The following is an 18816-nucleotide window of genomic DNA, read 5'->3' as shown; positions in this document are numbered from 1 at the left end:
TCTCCCAGCTCTATTTCCAGCTTGCTGTTGACCTTGAACAGGTTACGTAACTTCTGTGGAATCCAGGAGTTGAAGATCTGTACTCTCCCTACTTCCCTCTCCAAAGCCAAACCTGGCTTCTTCATTCCTACTCCTTTATTTTTAGAAGTCTATTTCAGCATACATTTTATTTGAGCTATTTCTCCTCTATCCTTAATGTACTTTTCAACCCTTCAAGCACCTTGTGACAGACTGCTGAAAGAAAATAGTGTTAGAATATGGCATATTTATTTTCATATTAAAAAAATTATCATAAAGACATTAAGCTCACAATCTTAAAACCCTAATTAAATGTGTTTATATCTTTTCATATTCTTGCCAGAGGTGGGGTTTGGGGGGGGATTTTTTTTTTTAACTAATCTACTGCAGATAACACTGTTTTGAGTGCTATTTAGTCTGTAAAGCAGCAACCACTGACAGAAAAAATTTCTCACCACTGACTGGGGGGCACTGACTTACCTACAAGAAGCCTTTTGAGTAGAATAGATGAATTCACATTTCCCGTGGATGCAGTAACCATTGAGGTTTTCAGGGCAAGGCATGTGGTTTCCAATATAAACATCTTCTCTTTGATCACTAGCATCTTTAAAAAAAAAAACATAAACCGGGTCACTGAATATTGAAAAGCAAACTGAAAATATGGACTTTTTTCAAAGGCTCTGGAACCATAAATAAAGTCGCCCACTTTCAACCACCTGCTGGGCAATTTAGAAATTTATCAGATAGGGGGGTTCAGTGAGACCCAAGATCCCTTACAGCACTCATCACGCCATAAACACAGCAAGCAGGCAGACAATTTGGATTCAAAGCACATAAAAATAGTTGCAGGATATGACCACTATGAGCTACTGCAAATGAAAATTAAAAATCTTTGTGAACACATAAATGCCAGGTCTAGAAGAAAGTTCCCCCAGGGATAGAGAGAGTGTGCAGAGCACTGGCTGTGGAGGAATGAAGCTACCTGGGGCCTATGAACATGACGCCAAGGAACACTGCATTGGCAGAGAACACGTTACAGGATTCTACAATTTTAATCTAAAATTTTTATTTCTGAATCATCAAGCATGGTTTTTTTTTGGGGGGGGGTTGTTTGTTTTTTCAAATAAAAATAGCTTTTAGCCAGATGTACTAGTACACACCTGTAAATCCCAGTACTCAGGAGGCTGAGGCAGGATGATTCCAAATTCTAAGCTTGAGGTCAGCTTGGGCTGCATGGTAACTGGGTCTCAGAAACAGGGGAGGGGTGGGGAGAGGAGGGGACAGGAAGAGAGGGAAGGGGAGGGGAGAAGAAAATAGCTTTGCTAGGTTTTCCATATAGGTGTCGTTTAGTGTACAAAAATGTTCATTGTAAAAAAATTCAGTAAGAAGGTGTGACAGAAATGGCTTGCAGATTCTGCACATGTCAGTTGTGTCCTTTACCATCCTACTCTCTTAAATCTTAGATTTCATTACTGTAAAATCGGGATACACAACCTATACTTCATGAAGATTTGAAAGGATTATGTGACATAATTAATGCCTCTATAACATCAATAAAATAACCAGCTCTCTGTATCACACACCATAGAACAGCAAAGAAATTATCTCCCTACGACTCAGACAAAGGTGTGATAAAAATCTGAAGAATGTTAATAGAAATACATTATGAAATTGGAGGTTGTACAAGTACTGACTGACAGGTAAGGGGGAAGATCAAGGGTGAGGAGGAGGAGAGGAGGAAGAAGAGAAAGGGGGAGGAAGGGGAAGGGGACTCCGGAGAGCAGCTAAGTGTGAAAACCTGAGAGCTCACATGCAGATTTTTCTGGAAATCAGAATGTATGGACCACCACCAACAACAAAAATCTGCAATGATTATTAAGCTCTGTGACAGAATAAAGCAGAACGATGACTTCATCACTACGACCAGAAGGGTGCCAACTCACCTCAGAATGTAAATGTTTACACTGTATTAATTTAATTTATGCCAGAAAGAAAACTAAACTAGAAGCCTGGGAACCCAAGATAATGATCCTCAATTTAAAAATCATCTTTGCTACTTTGTAACCTTGGTCAAATCACTTATTCTCTAACAGTCAGTATGAGACACTGATGTAATTTTTTATTTTCTAGTAGTCATATTTTAAAGTAAAAAGAAACAGGTAAATTAATTTTAATCATTTATTTTAATAAATGTTAGCATTTCAACATAATAACTATAAAAAACAAAGCTATTTTACATCCATTTCAAAGATCTCGACTTTAACCACAATTCAAGGCCCATATATGGCTAGAGGTTACAGCACTGAAATGCACACTGGTTAGACTTGCTGCTCTTCTACTGATGACCCTCTACATATCAAATATGCTGCTAGGCCCTAGAGACACAAAAACAAGAGGAGTCACGGGGCTCCCTTAGCTCCCAGGCTACAGTTCTGTTGTGTGGCAGAAGAAACCGAGTTCTCCCCTAGGATGCTGTAAGTTCTGAGCACCCACTACTTTACTGTAGCCTCATGATAGTGTCGACCATCATTTGGGGTTTAAAGTCAGTCCAGAAGACTGAGCTCCTTGGGAATTTAGACATTTTTGTTACTCATTTCTATGTAAGTTTCAATTCTGAGAGTTCAATGTGTATGAGATATGAGGGCATTTGTACAGTTAGACCATCTGAATCCAAGTCCTGGTTACGGCACTCTCCGTGTGCCCTAAAGACAGTTAACCATTTGTGGCTCTCTTCTTCACAGGACCTAAGGGCTAATAATGTGTTCATTAGCTTGTGAGTTTGTACAGAACTTCAAGACAGCCCTTGGCAAATTACTTAATAAATACTACCAACTTAATAAATCTTACAGAATTCTAGTTTTTACTTGAGATGTTTAGTATAAAGACCCTGGATTTTATGGGATGGGAGTTCCCATAGTTCAGTGGCAGAGCCTTTACCTGGCATGTCTGAAGCCCTGGATTCAATCTCTGCACCACGAAGGAAAAAAAAAAATGTATGAACCGAACCATCTTTGGTTCCATTAAAAAATTATCATACAACAACAACAATAGAAAAGTTTCTACTTTGAAACCCGTTAGAGAAAAAGCAGCCCTTCCCTGTGCTTCACTCAGAGGCTGAAACTTAACTAAACAGATGTGCTATTTATAAATACTTGTGATCAAAGCAGAAGGCATTCCTCAAGAAATTAGCATTGATGAGAAATAACTGAACTGAAACCAACTAACTAAACAAATGTACTTTTCTTGCTCCTGTTTTAAGCTAAAAAAATTCCATTCACATTCCCAGTCAAGCCAAGGAAGGCAGTCACCACACTACTGCACTACTGCACAGCACTTCTCAGAACTTGGTACTTAATAGTAGGACACCATCAAGTGTATGATCGTGAGACCCTGGAGTCAGGTTATGCATTCACCTATAATAATAAAATCCTGTAACAAGGATAAGAGGTCCCATAACTCTGTAGAGGTTGGGTAATGTATAAAGATACCAAAAGAAAGTCCTATAAAAAGCAGGAAATTCCAAGAATAATACAAAGCTGAAAGCTATTGGAGAATTCAATTGTAAAGCAGGATAAATTAAGAACAGGGTGTTTGAGAAATTAATAGACAAAATACAGTATTAATAAGCATGTACTAAATGAGTTCATGAAAAAAAGTGGTCTCAAGCTACAAAAGTTAAAAAAAAAAACACAGGCATATCTAATAATGCTGAAAGTCTGACTGGCAGAGTGCAAGCTCAGCATATCACTCAATGCCAAAATTATTCAGGACATCACACTGTGTATATTCACAGGCTCAGCTAAGCTGCTAAGGATATAAGGAAAAAAGCATCCAGGATCTTGGCCCTCAAGAAGCTTATAATTAATTTAAGGATTCAGCAGATGCACATAAAAAGCTGACCAGCAACAGGCCTGGTATGGTAGTTTATAATTAAATGGAAATTCATATTCAAAGCCTAAGTCTTTGCAAGTGAAATTAGTCAGAAAAGGACATATAAACTGACCCGGCAGGATTCAAGTTAGGCAGCCCTAAAAGCATAAACAGCTTTAGATGGTAGAATGGTAGAAACCAAAGGGAAGGTACAGTGTGCAGAGTGTTCTCAAAAATAAGCTGTGAATCCACCTAACAAGGCCAAGCGAGAGCTCTACTGCGAACTGGGGAAAGGTCAAAGTCAAAGTCAGAAAAGCAGACTGTAACCAGATGATAGAAAAATCTGAACCCAGGTGAGGTATGTTTTCTTAATCACTTGGATAAGGAAGACACTACCAAAGTCCTCTTAACTGGAGTGCAGTTCAATGAAAGCTGATTTTTATGCAAAATTCCCCTGAGAGTGGATGCCTAGGGTTAATGGTGCCTGCGAATACCCTGTGAGCAAGTCTAATGTGTTCGAAGATTGGAAGGTGACAGAAATATTCTAAAATTAGATTATGGTAATGCTTATGTAACACTATAACTTATTAAAAGCCATTAAATATTAAGATTTAAACAGGTGGACTTGACGTAGTATGTGAATTACATTTCAATAAAGCTGTTAAAATTATTAATTACATAGCAACAAACAAAGAGCAAGGATACCAGAAAACAGGTGATCAGTTAGAAGGTTAATAAAAGTGAGCTGTGGAGATGACTCAGCGGTTAAGAGCACAGGCTGCTCTTGGGGAGGACCTCAGTTTGGTTCCCAGTACCCACATGGCAGCTAACAACCATCCATAAGTAACTCCAGTTCCAGGGGATCCAATGCCCTCTTCTGACCTCCTTAGGCACTGCAAAATATGGGTGCACATACACACATGCAGGCAATATACTCATAGACATAAAATAAAAATAATAAGGGCAGAGACAGTTTCTTTCAAGCATGAGACTCTTGGTAGGTTAACCAGGCTCCAGTGGTTGGACCCACAGTGAAGGATGTTTGGGGACACAAATTAGACTCTATAGGCCATATATATATATATAATAGACTACATTAAATTGGGCAGGGGGGGCAATAAGGGAAGATGGAGATAAGAGAGGGGATCTACCATCAAATTATATTATATGAAAACTGCAAACATTCAATTAAAAAAAGTGAGGTGTGGCATTGCACGCCTGTAAACCCAGCACTCGGGAAATGAATGCAGACTGATAGAGAGTTCAAGGCCAGCCTAGACTACATAGCAAGACCCTATCTTGAGAGCTAGGGATGTAAGTCCAAAGTTGTTAGTTACCTGGCATGTGCAAGGCCTTGGACTCAATCCTCAGCACCACATATGCACACACATGAACACTTAACGTTATTCCAAACTTGTAAGGAAAGCTAAGCCAGAGCTGGGCAGTAGGAATACATACAAGAACATAACACACACGCACGCCTGAACAGACACAATAATTAATTCCAAACTTGTAATGAAGACTAAGCCAAAGCTGTCCAGTAGGAATACAAAAACATAACCCTCCCACAAATGAATAAATAAATAAATAAATAAATAAATAAGCAAACAAATAATAAATAAAGAAATCTATCTGGAAGGTGCCCAGAATGAATGAGCTCAGACTCTCAGACCTAAAGGATTTGTGGAGGGCATTTGGTCTGATGCAGAAATCCCTTTAATTTAACCCTGAGAATCTGTCTCTACTGAACACTCCCAGAGAAACTCATATTACAGTCAATTCCAACACTTTTGGATATTTTTCATGTTAAATGAAACCTCTAACCTTGTACAGATCTCCTTGTGTCTGTTTACCGAGTCCTTACTCCCACCAGTCTTGTATGCTTTAAGTTTTATGTGTATGCGTGTATTGCCTCCATGTAGGTAAGTGCACCTGTGCCGTGCAATGGCCGCGGACGACAGAAGAGGCTGTTGGATCCCCTGGAACTGGAGTTATAGACAGTTGTTAGCTGCCGTGTGGGTGCTGGGACTCAAACCAGGGTCTTCTGCAAGAACAACCAGTGTTCTTAACTGCTGAGCCATCTCTCCAGCCCCCAGTCTTGTATTCTTAAGATCAAACTTACTGTTCCCAGTCTTTCTTGAACAAACTGAGTTTGCAACTACCATTAAGAGTGGCACCCAACACTAACCAAGTACACATAACAGAACAGATTCATTCTCTTTACTAAAGATGCTCTTATATAGACTTATGTAAAGGTTTCTAAATAATCCTAAAGGTCCAACAGAGAATTTAGAAAGCTGAATTAAAACTTAGACCTCTAGTCATTCATAGAGTGTTTGTTAAGGATCTACTGTGCTCCAGGGACCACAGCCATTTCCTGGAGTTTGAGGCAGTGGGAGAATAAATAAAGGATAAGGACAAAGCCTCACTAAGCAACTGAGAATGCGCAACTAAAGAAACTTGAAGAAAGAGCAAGCCAGAGAACAAATGGGAAGGTTCCCAAGTGTGGTGGTTAGTTTTTTGTCAACTTGACACAAACTAGAAAGAATCACCTGGAAGAAAGAACCTCAACTGGAGGAATTTCCTCCACCAAACTGGCCTATGCCCAAGTCTGAGGCATTTTCTTAACTATTAATAGATGTAGGAGAGCCCAGCCCCCTGGAGGTGGTGCTATCCCAAGGCAAGTGGGCCTGCACTGTGTAAGAAATATAGCTGAGCAAGCCTGTAAGTAGCATTCCTCCATGGTCTCTGCTTCAGCTCCTGCCTCCAGGACCCCGCCTTGAATCAGTGCCGTCTTCTCTCAGTGATGGACTGTGACCTGGGAGATGTTAAGATAAAATAACCCCTTTCTTCCTCAAGTGGTTTTGGTCAGTGTTTTATCACAGAAATACGGTAACTAGGACACTAAGGTAACAGCTGTGAACGCATTAAGTATTCTGAAGGAGATTCAGCAAGTGGACAGAACAGAATTCACAATAGCTGTGAGACAAGACAAGAGCAGGAGGGCTCAGGCTCTCGTCCTTGTTCTGTCATTCTACATGAGCAAAAAGACAGTCAGCATCAGCTTCATCACGTGCAAAATAGGGATAGACTGGTTGCTGTGAAGATTCAAAACTAAAAGGCACAAGCACGCATAGTGGGGCACTTGATTAATAAATGCTCACCGGATGGAGATCCTACTGATGCCACTCATGAACTGTAATAGGAAACAGCAAGAGAGGTGAGCTCGCTGATGCTGAGAGCTTTAAGCACAGTCAGCTACCAACAGCAAAACCAAAAGTGTCAGCAATAACCATGACAACATGAAAAATAACTGAGGAATCTGGTGTTTAATTTTCAGAGTGATTTTAGCCAGTAGGTATGACTGTCTCCACTTTATAAATATAATCATCAAGACTCAGAGAAACTGGGCCACACACAGCCTTTAAGTATAAATCGAGTCTGATTCCACGGCACAAGCTCTTGGCTACTAAACTATGATTTCAGCAAGGCCCTGGGAGATGCATAGCAGATTAACAAAAGCATAATGTCCAAGCACCTGCTCTCTAGACCAAATAAAAGAGACAGCTTCAAAATGGAGAGAAAAAAAGGCTTTAGAGACGCAATAAAGCATGATTTCAGAAACCAAGGCGGAGATGCAGCCTCAGCACAGTGAGAACTGGGCACTGACCGATCCTGTCTGAACAATGCCCTTAGGCAAGTGGTAACAGGCTCCACCAGCAGCAGCTGCAACTGCTGGTGTCCGAACAATGCTTGGAGTGTGTACAGTGTACAAAGTACATCTGGCCGCCCCGTGAATCATTCCAGCCACAGAAACTTCCCAAACAAATCTGCCTCCAGCAGCAGTGTTTTCGCACACAAAGCACAGTGTGTTCTAGTAATGATGTTATAAGAAACAGTAGCAAGTGGCTTCTCTGTAAGGCCTTTTCCACTGGCCATCTGACCCGACCCATTGGTGAGCAAGCCAGGTAAAGCATCAGAAACTAATTGTTCTTAGCCACTGACAAACGCACCTAGCATGTCAGCTGCTGAGGTTACAATTTTATCAGCAATAAATACATCATTAACTCTCAGTTATTGAGTATGTTAAAGCTGTAATGAAATGCTTCTTCTAAAAAAATATATTAAAAAAAATTCAAAATAGCCTGCGTTCCTTTCCAAACAATACTACTCTATATCCCAACCTTTACCACTCACATATCCCTCTATACACTTCCCTAACCCAAATCCTGTTTTAAGGCAGCGTCTACCTAGTATATACATCCCTACCACTCTCTAACACCTCCCACACTCACATCGCCAAACCCACCACTCTAATCCCAGCCTGACTCCTCCATTTCCCACTCTGACAGGGAAACAACAGTTCTAATATATATGAACTCACTCACCTCCTCAACTACTCTCTTAGAAAGCAATCCTTCCATCTCCTCATGTACCACACCCACCTAACTTCCCAGATCCCCCTTCTACCCATCCACCTTACCCAGCATGCTCACTACAGCTGCTCCCAGGCCAGCCTTCCACTCTTACCACACAACAAACCTCCCCTCTCAGGAACCCCTGAAGCACTCCAACAAGACTCTACACCTGCTGTGGCACACACCACACACTCAGGCTTCTTTCAGGGAGTCTAGCACCTACATCCCTGTCATTTTTAAATAACAAAAATGTCATTTTTAAATGACCAAAAGACTCTGGCCCAAAATGCATAAAATCACCAAGCAGTGAGACTCATGACAACAACTTATGCTATCTCTAGCACCCTTAGCCAACAGGGTCCCCAGGACCTAACAAAAGACTAATGAGTCTCATAAGTAAGTTCAAAGATGAGGGGAGGCTTGTAATGAGGTGACTGTCTTTCTAATTAAAACGCTGTGGTTCAGGGGCTGGAGAAGCAGCTCCTTGGTTAAAAGAACTGGCTCCTCTTGCAGAGGACCCGGGTTTCATTTCCGGCACCCACATGGGTAACAACTGTCCATAACTCCAGTTCCAAAGGATCTGGCTCCCTCTTCTGGCCTCCACAAGTACCAAATACACATGGTACACATACAAACATGCTACTATAAGCAACCCTACCTCACTGGTTACCCCCCAAGCCCCACCCCTGAAAAAGACTTTCTCACTGAGCACTCCTCCCTTCTAACCTCTCCAACTTCTGGTGCTGATACAGCGTTCCTGCATTCTACTGTAGGGCCCCATGGAAGTGCCCCCACCTATCCAGTCCTGGCTGTACACTGCAGACACAAATACTTACTAAGCACTCCTACCAATGCTGTGAGAACAGGAAGCAAAACAAAAGGCAAAGACATGTTGAGCTACATTTCCTTACTGTTAGAATTCATAACTCTTGTGGTCTGATTCTTATCTTTTAAACTCCACAGAAACCTTCAGCCCACACTACTGGTGATCTCATTGTCTTCAATTTAAGGCAGTCTGTTCCTCACCCTGGAATCCCCTTAATTTTAAACGTTAGCCATCCTCTCCTGGGCATTGTGCTCCCAGTTTCCTTCTTCCCTGTCCTCTTGCTGCTTTCCCCCATGCTGGCCCTACTTTCCCTCCTAAACAGGAATGCTGTACAGAACTTCCTGCACCTCCAGAAATGTCTCTCTGCACTGAACACTATAATAGCCACTGGCCTCCTGTGGCTACTGAACACCTGAATTAAGGCTAGGATTTCATTTTAATTAATTAAAAGGAGACTGCTATACGCATCCAGTGGCTGCTGTACGAAGCAGTACAGCCCTAGTTCTCACAGGTTCAGCATCACCTCTGCACTCAAGGTCTGCCTCTGACTTTATGCTGAACTGTCGCCTGGATGAATTCCACAGGATTTCAGATTCCAAAATGCAATTAACCACCTCCACGAACTGTTCCCTCACCTGACCCCAAATACCTTCCCCTTCCCCTCCCAGCATACTAGTTCTATAAAAAGAACCAATCATCTAAGTCATTTGAGCTTAAGTCTCAGGATTTTTAATCCTCTCTGTTTCAGTCTAAGCAGTCTACAGAACTCATCTTCCTGCCTCTTCCTCAGAGAACCAATAAGCACAGTGTTCTACCAGCATTACTCAGCCAAGTGCTAACTTTGGAGCCTGGCCTTTTCAATTATATTGTACTAATGATCTCCCACTGTTCAAGATAAAGTCCCAGTGTTCCAGGGGGCAAAACCTGGCCCCCACATCTTCTTTCTTGCCCATGCCCACCTCTCACTTCTAAATGTCCCTATCCTCCAGCCAAAAGGGATGCCTTAGCAATCTCCAGTGCATCCTGTCATTGGATTTGTGTCCACCCTGTGCTCACACCCTCTAACCTTAAACATGAATCTGGGTCCTGTTCAAGCTCTAACTGTACGTCAAGGCTCACTCAAGAGTCTGCCTTCTCCATAATTCTTCTCACATCTTTGCTGTCCCCCATCAAAGAGCAATCCCATCTTTAAAGAAGCTCATTACACTTTTCAACTCTACATACATGACGATATTTAATTTCTACTTTGTTAGAAGTTAGGTATATGCATGTCTAACTTAGCACACACCCTAAAGATGCTGACCATATACTAGATGATCTTTCTATCCACAAGTAGTGTTTGTTAAAAGGACTGGCATTAATTAAATCTATAACAAATTATATCTACTAACTATAATTTCATTTAAGTTATATATCAATTCTCATGTGTACAGAATTTTTAGTTTCTCCAAAGTGGCAAAGACAAGATTGTTATATGATTTTAGGACTATAACTAAAGTGTTTTGGATATACACAATTCCCCAAATTGCCTTAAATATGAGCTGCTAACTACTGAAAAATAGTCTTTGTGGTGCAGTCATACACTATCACTAGAGGGAATAAAACTAGAGCTGATCTACTACATCTCCAATGGGAACGCAGATCATTTCCTACTTTAAATATAGCACTTTGAATCAACACAGGAATGGTATTTCAGAGCCTCATGGGTTGTAACAGATGCAGGTTTAATGCACTCAAGTTCAGGAAAGAACAAAGTACTCAATGACAAAAATTTACCATTTACTGAGCACTTACAACTACATCAAATACTATTATAAGCACTTAAGTTATCTTATTTAACTTTTATAAAATTCATATAAGGTAGGTCACACTATTTTTTCCCCTACTGTGGTGTAAGACCTGAGGTCCTACACTGCTAAGCAAGCACTCTACCACTAAAATATATCCTCAGCCCTTGATTTTTCTTTTTTTTGGGGGGGGGTCTTTTTGAGACAGGGTCTCCCTGTAGCCCCAGCTGTCCTGGAACTTACTATGTCGACCAGGCTGGCCTTGAACTCACAGAGATTCGCCTGCCTCTGCCTCCGGAGTGCTGGGATTAAAGGCGTGCGCCACCACACCCCACCAGTATTTTGTGACAAGGTCTCATAACTCAGGCTGGCCTTGAATTGCTACACAGCCCCAAGCTGGCCTTGAACTCACGATCCTCCTGCCTCCCTCAGTCTCCTAAGTAAATGCTGTGATTACAGGCATATGCACCATCATGTCTGGCATATAACACTTTTTTTTTTTTTTCTTAATCATGTTCATCCTTTTGGGGGGGAGTGCTTTGGTTTTTTCTCTTTTTTCTCCCTTTTTTTTTTTTTGTTCTGTCACACATTTTTTAAGCATCTACTAGTATAACCAAACAAATCAGTAGAAAATGCACCTGTAATGGGCCTGATCTAGGAGTCCATACATCTAGGTCCACTTTGACTAACCAGATTAACACCATTGAGTCTCAGTACCACCATTGGTCTAGGGTTCTTCTTACAACTTCTAAGAATCAACTAAAATAATGCATGGGAACACAAACTAGGAAACCAAGTAGAATGTGAGGTTGAGGGACCTGGAGTACAGTCTCTGCTTTGATCTTTACTAAGCATGATACAGTGTACAAATGTACAGGCTTCTTTGATCTACATCCACCCTCTTGACAAGTATGGGGTAGTTACACATTTGTCAGATATTCTGCTAGGGTGAGGGGCACAAAGTGAAGATGGCAAATAGTCTCAATCCACACAGAACTCATAGCCTACAGGGAGACAGAGATGAGTGAAAAAAAACAATTATAACAGAGCAGGTTAAGTGCTCAAACAGAAGATGCGACGTCACCTAATCCAGATTTAAGGGTCAAGGAATACTTCCCAGAGGAAATGGCTGCCATGCTGAGACAGAAAGATGAGGAGTTTGTCAGACAAAGAAGAAAAAGACTTCCAGGTGGAGAACGGCATGAGGTTCAAAGGCCTGGGCAAAGGGGGAAATGTTAGTAATAGATTCTAGAGAAGAGTATTTTCTCTTTCTCATTCATTTGAAAAGATTATTTTTAAAAAACATGTATGAGAGATCATTCTTAAAATTTCATGAGAATCTACAATTACCTCAATGGTTTTAATCAATAAAAAGCACATATGAGAGCACACTGTAAGCTGAAAGGAATCCCGGGTGTTTCAGTAAGTACTAATCAACTACATCTCATATATTACTACAGACAGCAAAGCTAGAGGAGTCGTTATAATGGAAACAGAGCGAGGGACCACTAATAGCCATATTTCAAGAGTTGGTTAAAATTAGAAAGCCCTGATTCAGTACCTTTCACATCTGGTCGATACTGCAGTCCATCATCTTTCTTCCCCAATAAACTCGTATCATCTGTGTCTGTAACAAAACACAGTTGTCAAGTTAATACGTGATGTTGAAGTCACACCAAGGAACTCCTAACTACTCCGGCCGCTCCTGCTCCTTCTCAACTCTGTCCATCTAGCCTGCTCACACGAGCTTTTCACAACTCTCTGCTTTTTAGCTGACAGAGAAGATTATTTGTATTTATTACATACAAAGTCATATTTTGACATAGTTAACACTGGAAAGTTTCCACCATTTTTGTCATCAGTAGTCCCTTTACTGTCTCAGGACTCAAGCTGTCCATGTAGATATGCTCTGTGTATGACAGTCTGATTGTATTCCACTCAAATGTCACCTACTTTAAAATCTCCGTGTAAAACGAAGTAACATATTTTGGGGAGAAACACTCTCTCCAAGCAACCATGAGCTCAAAATTTATCTACAAGTACCACTGCTGGCCTGGAAAGATCTGATTAGGGTTAGCATGGAACCATTGCTATATTACCAAACAACAAGAAGACCTTTTTCACGTGCACTGCCTTGGACTGGAAAGACTAACAGAAAACCTCCTGAGAGGCAAAGGTTTAGCCTTCAATATACACTGAGGGAGGCAATGTGTACAGTTAGGTATGGATGGAAAGTTGTCAAGGGGAATAAAATAAAACTTAAGACACAACCACTCCAAAGTAGTCTAAGACTACCTAAATTTGGGTTGAAATTTCCCACTTGCCCACTCCCCTGAACTGAATACTACAGGGAAGACCATTCAAACGTCCCACCTAAGTTCTAAATGCCACCTCATAAAATAAACTAAACTTTATTTCAAGACCAAAGCCAAGAGGAACACCTACCTAGAGGATCTGCCAGACAATAGCTTCCTCCACCACACCCATGCCTATCCTACTGGAAATCCTCTGAGGACCTTCTTATATACACTAGCAGCTCAAAATAGAGTTGTTAGGATCAGATGGGAAGTGTGTCACAAACAATTCATTACCAAGATAAAGTACCAAGCTCATTCATACAGCCTTTTTTTTTTTTTTTTTTTTTTTTGCCTTCGCTCAGAAAAAAGCATATCCCTTTTGGGGGGCTTCCCAAAAGAGCAAGGTAAAAGGGAGTGGAACTAGTAAGCAGGACAGGTGTACAATGCTAGTCCATGGGATGTGCCTGGCCCAGGTGTGTTACTACAAAACTGATGCATGATCGCAACCCACATTGGTATTACCAAGGAAGGAAGCCAAAGTCACTGGCTTCAGTGACAGTATTTCCAGTAGGGGTAGAAAACAAAAACTCATTCTTGCCAGGTTTGGGGACACACACCTTTAATACCAGCACTCAGGAGGCAGAGGCAGGCAGATCTCTATGAGATCAAGGCCACCCTGGTCTATACAGTGAGTTCCTGGCCAGCTGGAACCCTGTCTCAAAAACACCAAAAAAAATTCTTAAATGGCTATGTTTTCTAAACCATAAGAAGAAAGGGCAAATGAAATTTTAGACTAATGGAATAATTTGTCTTTATAGTCAACAACTTCACACTAAAAACTGTAACTGCATATAACATGCATAGACAAAGGCTATAAAGAGATAATGTAGAAACAAAGGAAACTATTATGCTCTATGGAAAAAAAAGTTAGGAAACATATGGCAAATGTATAGCTTTATTATAATTGAAATTAAGTAGCCCAACTTTTAGCTATAATTGAATTTGAGATCACCTTAGAATTATAAATGCAAGTAAAATTGATTCAGATACACCCGTGTTAGGATACAGGTAAGGAGAAGCTTAGTAACTAAACAACCAAGAAATACAATTTATGTCTTGAGAAGGTAAAAATAGCTAAGTCAGTGACAGACAAAAATTCTGAAATATATAGTAATAAAAAAATCAGCCTCAAGGATTTTTCATTTTACAAATTTGAAACACTACTAAGTGAGATTACCAACGTATCATCGTCAAGATGGTAAACAGAATGGTTTTACCTGTGCAATGGCCAAGATGCCTTATGTCAATCTGTTCCTGCTTTATGCAAGATGCTTCTCGAACAAAACAGGGATTGTTATAGGAACTCCCATCAGAAGCACACACAGGATTAAAACTGTATCCACTGCAATCTATATTACATACACACCTGTTGGGAAAGACAACAATTGCCTTTATTTTATAACAAAAATGTCTCACAATACAGCAACAACAAACAAGTCCTTTCTTCTCACTGCTTTCTGTAACAGAAGCCACTACGCTGCTTTCACTATGTCACTGACAAAACCGCCGGCTGCTCAGCTAAATATTTCTTTCAGATATGGATTTGGAGATGCCTTCTTTTAGATGTCACATTGCTCTAGTGGTCTCTTGAGTGTTCATATTTACATGAAATAATCAGGAGCTGTTCAATGTCAACAACATTAATTTGAAAACAGGATGGTACCATGGAAGGAACAAAGAACTGTGGTATATACATCAAAGGTCTTGATTTGTGCCCACATTCTTCCTCAGAGTCTTACTTTACCCATCTGTAAAACAGATAATAAAATACCTATGTTACCGAATGGTTGAGAAGACTTAAAAATTTAACAGGTATGAAGTATGTAAAAGGATAACCCTCAAAGTGCCGTCTAGCTACACATCTACCTGGATAACCGAGCACCCACTGTATCTAGAGCAGCACAGCACAGAACGCCAGGGTGTTCTAGGCATGGAAACCGGGGTGTTTCCAGCAGTACTGGCCTCAAAAACCTCACTAACCCTCCCACTGAAAACATCAGAAAATACTGGATAAACCACTTTAAAACATCCTTATATATGCACTCCTAAGTTGGTAAGAAAGCCTGGACTATTAGAAACAAAAGCTAGAACAGAGAAAAGTCAATGGAGCTCTCTAAAGCCTTGAAGGCATTTACCAAACTAGGCAAATTCAATTATCAGCTTTTTGGTTTTGTGGGCCTCTGGGAACAGGAAACACCTAACAATGATCCACCTAGGGTAGGAAATCCGGGGACCTTCAAAAAGCTACAACCCTCAGCATGACTGAAACTAGAAATGAGCTGCCATGTTCCAAAGGAACTACTTTTTAAAAGAGTTGCCCTGAGCCATAGCACTGAAGACAGAGAAGAAAACCAGTTCCCCTGAGAATCCACAGCCAGAAGCCAGCTCTCACACGGGTTAAAACTTAAAATGCAAATTGGTTGTTCTGATAAACCTCCAGTCCAGAATTTATGAGATCAAGGACTGGATGGGGCCCTGGGAAGGAAACAGAATAACAAAAACACACAGAAACTTCTCTAGAGAAGCTACATATCATCCTAAGTGTCTGTGATGTTCCACAATGCAATACTGAGAAAAATAAGTACACACACACACACACACACACACACACACACACACACACACCATACATAATTTTACAAAAGAAAAACACAACTTCCATGGATAATGTGTTAGTAGAAACAAAAAACTGCAATGGTCAGATTTGCAAATGGTCGTTTACATCCCACAAATGAAAAGCGAACGGGTAAAGTGCAAGACCAGGGAAACGGCTCAGACCACAGCAGTCAAAGGCACATGAAAACAGGGTAAAAGACACAGAGAACAGCCCAGAAAAGCTGAGGTGAGCCCAGTATCATACAGGAGTTGAAAGAATAAAGTAGGACATGGTTCTAGCAATTTTGCTTCAAACTTTCTAAAACTAAGACTTATCCAAGTTACCTACAAATTCCAAACAGAATTGAAAACAAAATTTCTACACACTATATAGGATTTTGTCCATGAAGAAAAGAGACCATTTTGAAAAGAAGTAAAAGAGAGTTCTTTAAGGCAAGCATAAAAGGGACAACTGAATCAAAGGCAATACTGACACCAAATTATTTATAACCAAAAAAGAAAAAATGCCTTCAATGTGCTGAGATAAAACAGAATTTCATAGAGACTACCTTTTTTAATTTTTGAGACAGGGTTTTTTTGTATATCCCAGGTTGGCCTAAAATTCACTATGTAGCTAAGGCTGGCCTTAAACTCTTGATCCTCCTGCCTCACCTCCCAAGTCTAAGATTACAAGCCTGCATCATCACGACCTGTTCCACAGTGCTGAGGATCAAACCTAGGGAGGGTTTTGTGCATGCCCGACAAGCACTGTACCGACTGAACTACAGTCCCCAGGTCCAGGAGAATATCTTAAATGAGTAAGGAGAGATGAAAGTATTTACAACAAGGGGGCTGGAGAGATGGCTCAGAGGTTAAGATCACTGGCTGCTCTTACATAGGACCCAGGTTCAGGTCCTGCACCCACATGGCAGCTAACAACCATCTGCAACTCCAGTTTCATGGACTCTAACGCCCCCTTCTGACTTCCGTGGACACTGCATGACACAGGTGCACTTACATGCAGGCATTACACTCATACACATAAAATAAAAATAAAAAATAAAATGTCTTTCTTTAAAAAGCATTTACAAAAGTAAAACCTTAAGTGTGTCACTTGTTGACCATTTAAAGGAATTCTAAATACAGTAGAAAAGGGATCCTAAAAGGAAGGTCTAAGATACAAGCACAAATGAAGAAAAAAGGTGGAACCATATGTCTACCTAACGAAAAGCTGAGTGTGTAGGTCAACAGCAACATCTTCCAGAGTCACATCAAAACTAATAGTGGAAAAAAATTAAAAACAGGACAGAGGGAGAAAAAAACAAAGGAAAGACAAGACAAAAAATACAAGAAAAAAAGAGAAAAATAAATATGTATCAATGCTTAAAATATATTTAATGGAATGAATTTACCAACCAAGTAACAAAAGACAGCTGTTTAAAAAAGATCATGAGGTAAAGGGATGGAGAAATGGCTCAGCAGTTAAGAGTGCACATTGCTATTGCAGAGGACCCAGGTTCAGTTCCCAGCACCCATGTCCAATGGCACCAACTGCTTGCAACTCCAGCTCCCAGAGATCCAATGTCTTCTTCTGGCCTCTGAGGGCACCTGCACTCAGGTACACATAACCACACACAAACAAACACATTTATACATAATTAAAAATAAATACGATGTAACAATACAGAGAATTGAATAAAAAAAAAAAGGAAAGGAAACCATACCTCGCATGGTTATACACAATATCAGATATAAAAGACTTCAGGGAAGAAAGGGTCATAATGAAGGTTCCTAATAAAAATAAAGCATTTTATTAATCATGAAGAGTTCTAAACATTTTAAGATAGCCTCAAAATCTACAAAACAAATATTGAAAAAACTACTGTGGGATATATGTCTCTCAGAAACATATAGCAAGCATATAAAATACCAGTAAAACTGAATATTCTCTCTCTCTCTCTCTATCTGACGCTGTGATTTGCTTTAAATCTTTTCCCAAAAATAAGGCAAAAAGAAAAGACAAAACAGCCAGCCTTCTAAGATGAACAATGGGTGTGCAGAAGGATCAACCTGAATTGCTTTTCCTTTCTTGTGTGACTGAAGATTCCTTTAATTCCCGATAGACTAACAACCTAGTTGTGAAAGGTAAAAGTAAGACTTAAAAGATCAAACATAAAAGACTGAGAAATTTGACTTTGAAATAAAAAATAGAGAAAAGACAAGCTACAAAAAGGATAATTACAGTCCCGATAACCAACAAAAAAATTAGTATCCAGAATATATAGCTATAAACCAGCTTTTTAAAGGATATATAATCAATGGAGGAGAAAGAATAAAAAAAATAAGAATGAAAAAAGATAAGCACAATATTATAAAGATGTTCAATCAGATTACTAATCATGAAAGTGAAAATTAAGACATTCACTAAATTGGCAAGAACTGAAAAGAAAGGCAGTATCAACCACTGGTGAGAATTCTGTGGTGCTCTGACTGAGACATGCCCGGGAGGCTCAAGTATTTGAACACTTGGCCAGTTGGTGGCTCTGTTTGGGGAGAGTCATGGAACCTCCAGGAGGTGTGGCCATGCTGGAAGAAGCTGTCACTGGAGGTAGGCTTTGAGAGTTCACAGCTTTGTCCCACTGCCTGTTGCTTTTTCTGCTTCCTTTGCATCCTTGAAGATGTAAGTGCTCAGCTTTCTGCTCTGGCTGCCTCTACCATGCCAGACTCTATCCCTCTAGAACCAACCACAAGCCCAGATACACTCTTCCTTCTGTAAGTTGCCTTGCCATGGTGTTTTACCACAGCAACTAACAGTAGTAACTAATAAAGATTCAGAGCAAATGCTAGTGGGAAAGCCTATTGGAATAACCACTTTGGAAAATGACAGAAAGACTTGCCCAACAATTTCATGATACAAAAAGACCTGAAAGTGTCTTACATGTGTG

The 18816-nt window shown here is 40.3% G+C and overlaps 1 protein-coding gene across 1 annotated transcript in view; it reads right to left on the bottom strand.

Annotated features, from left to right (window-relative positions):
• Tmeff1 (transmembrane protein with EGF like and two follistatin like domains 1) overlaps positions 1–18816 on the bottom strand; it is an 81976-nt gene that overhangs the window by 13425 nt on the left and 49735 nt on the right. The window contains exons 6-8 of the mRNA XM_008851904.2: positions 14494–14642; positions 12481–12546; positions 499–622 (exon numbers count right to left, since the gene is read on the bottom strand). Of these exons, the coding sequence (XP_008850126.1) occupies positions 499–622; positions 12481–12546; positions 14494–14642 (339 nt within the window). The remainder of the gene's footprint in view (positions 1–498; positions 623–12480; positions 12547–14493; positions 14643–18816) is intronic.

The sequence above is a fragment of the Nannospalax galili genome, unplaced genomic scaffold (assembly GCF_000622305.1).
Source record: "Nannospalax galili isolate Female #2095 unplaced genomic scaffold, S.galili_v1.0 scaffold125, whole genome shotgun sequence".
Lineage (NCBI taxonomy): Eukaryota > Metazoa > Chordata > Mammalia > Rodentia > Spalacidae > Nannospalax > Nannospalax galili.
Note: the sequence above shows the minus strand (reverse complement) of the source record. Positions and strands in the feature narration are given on the sequence as shown.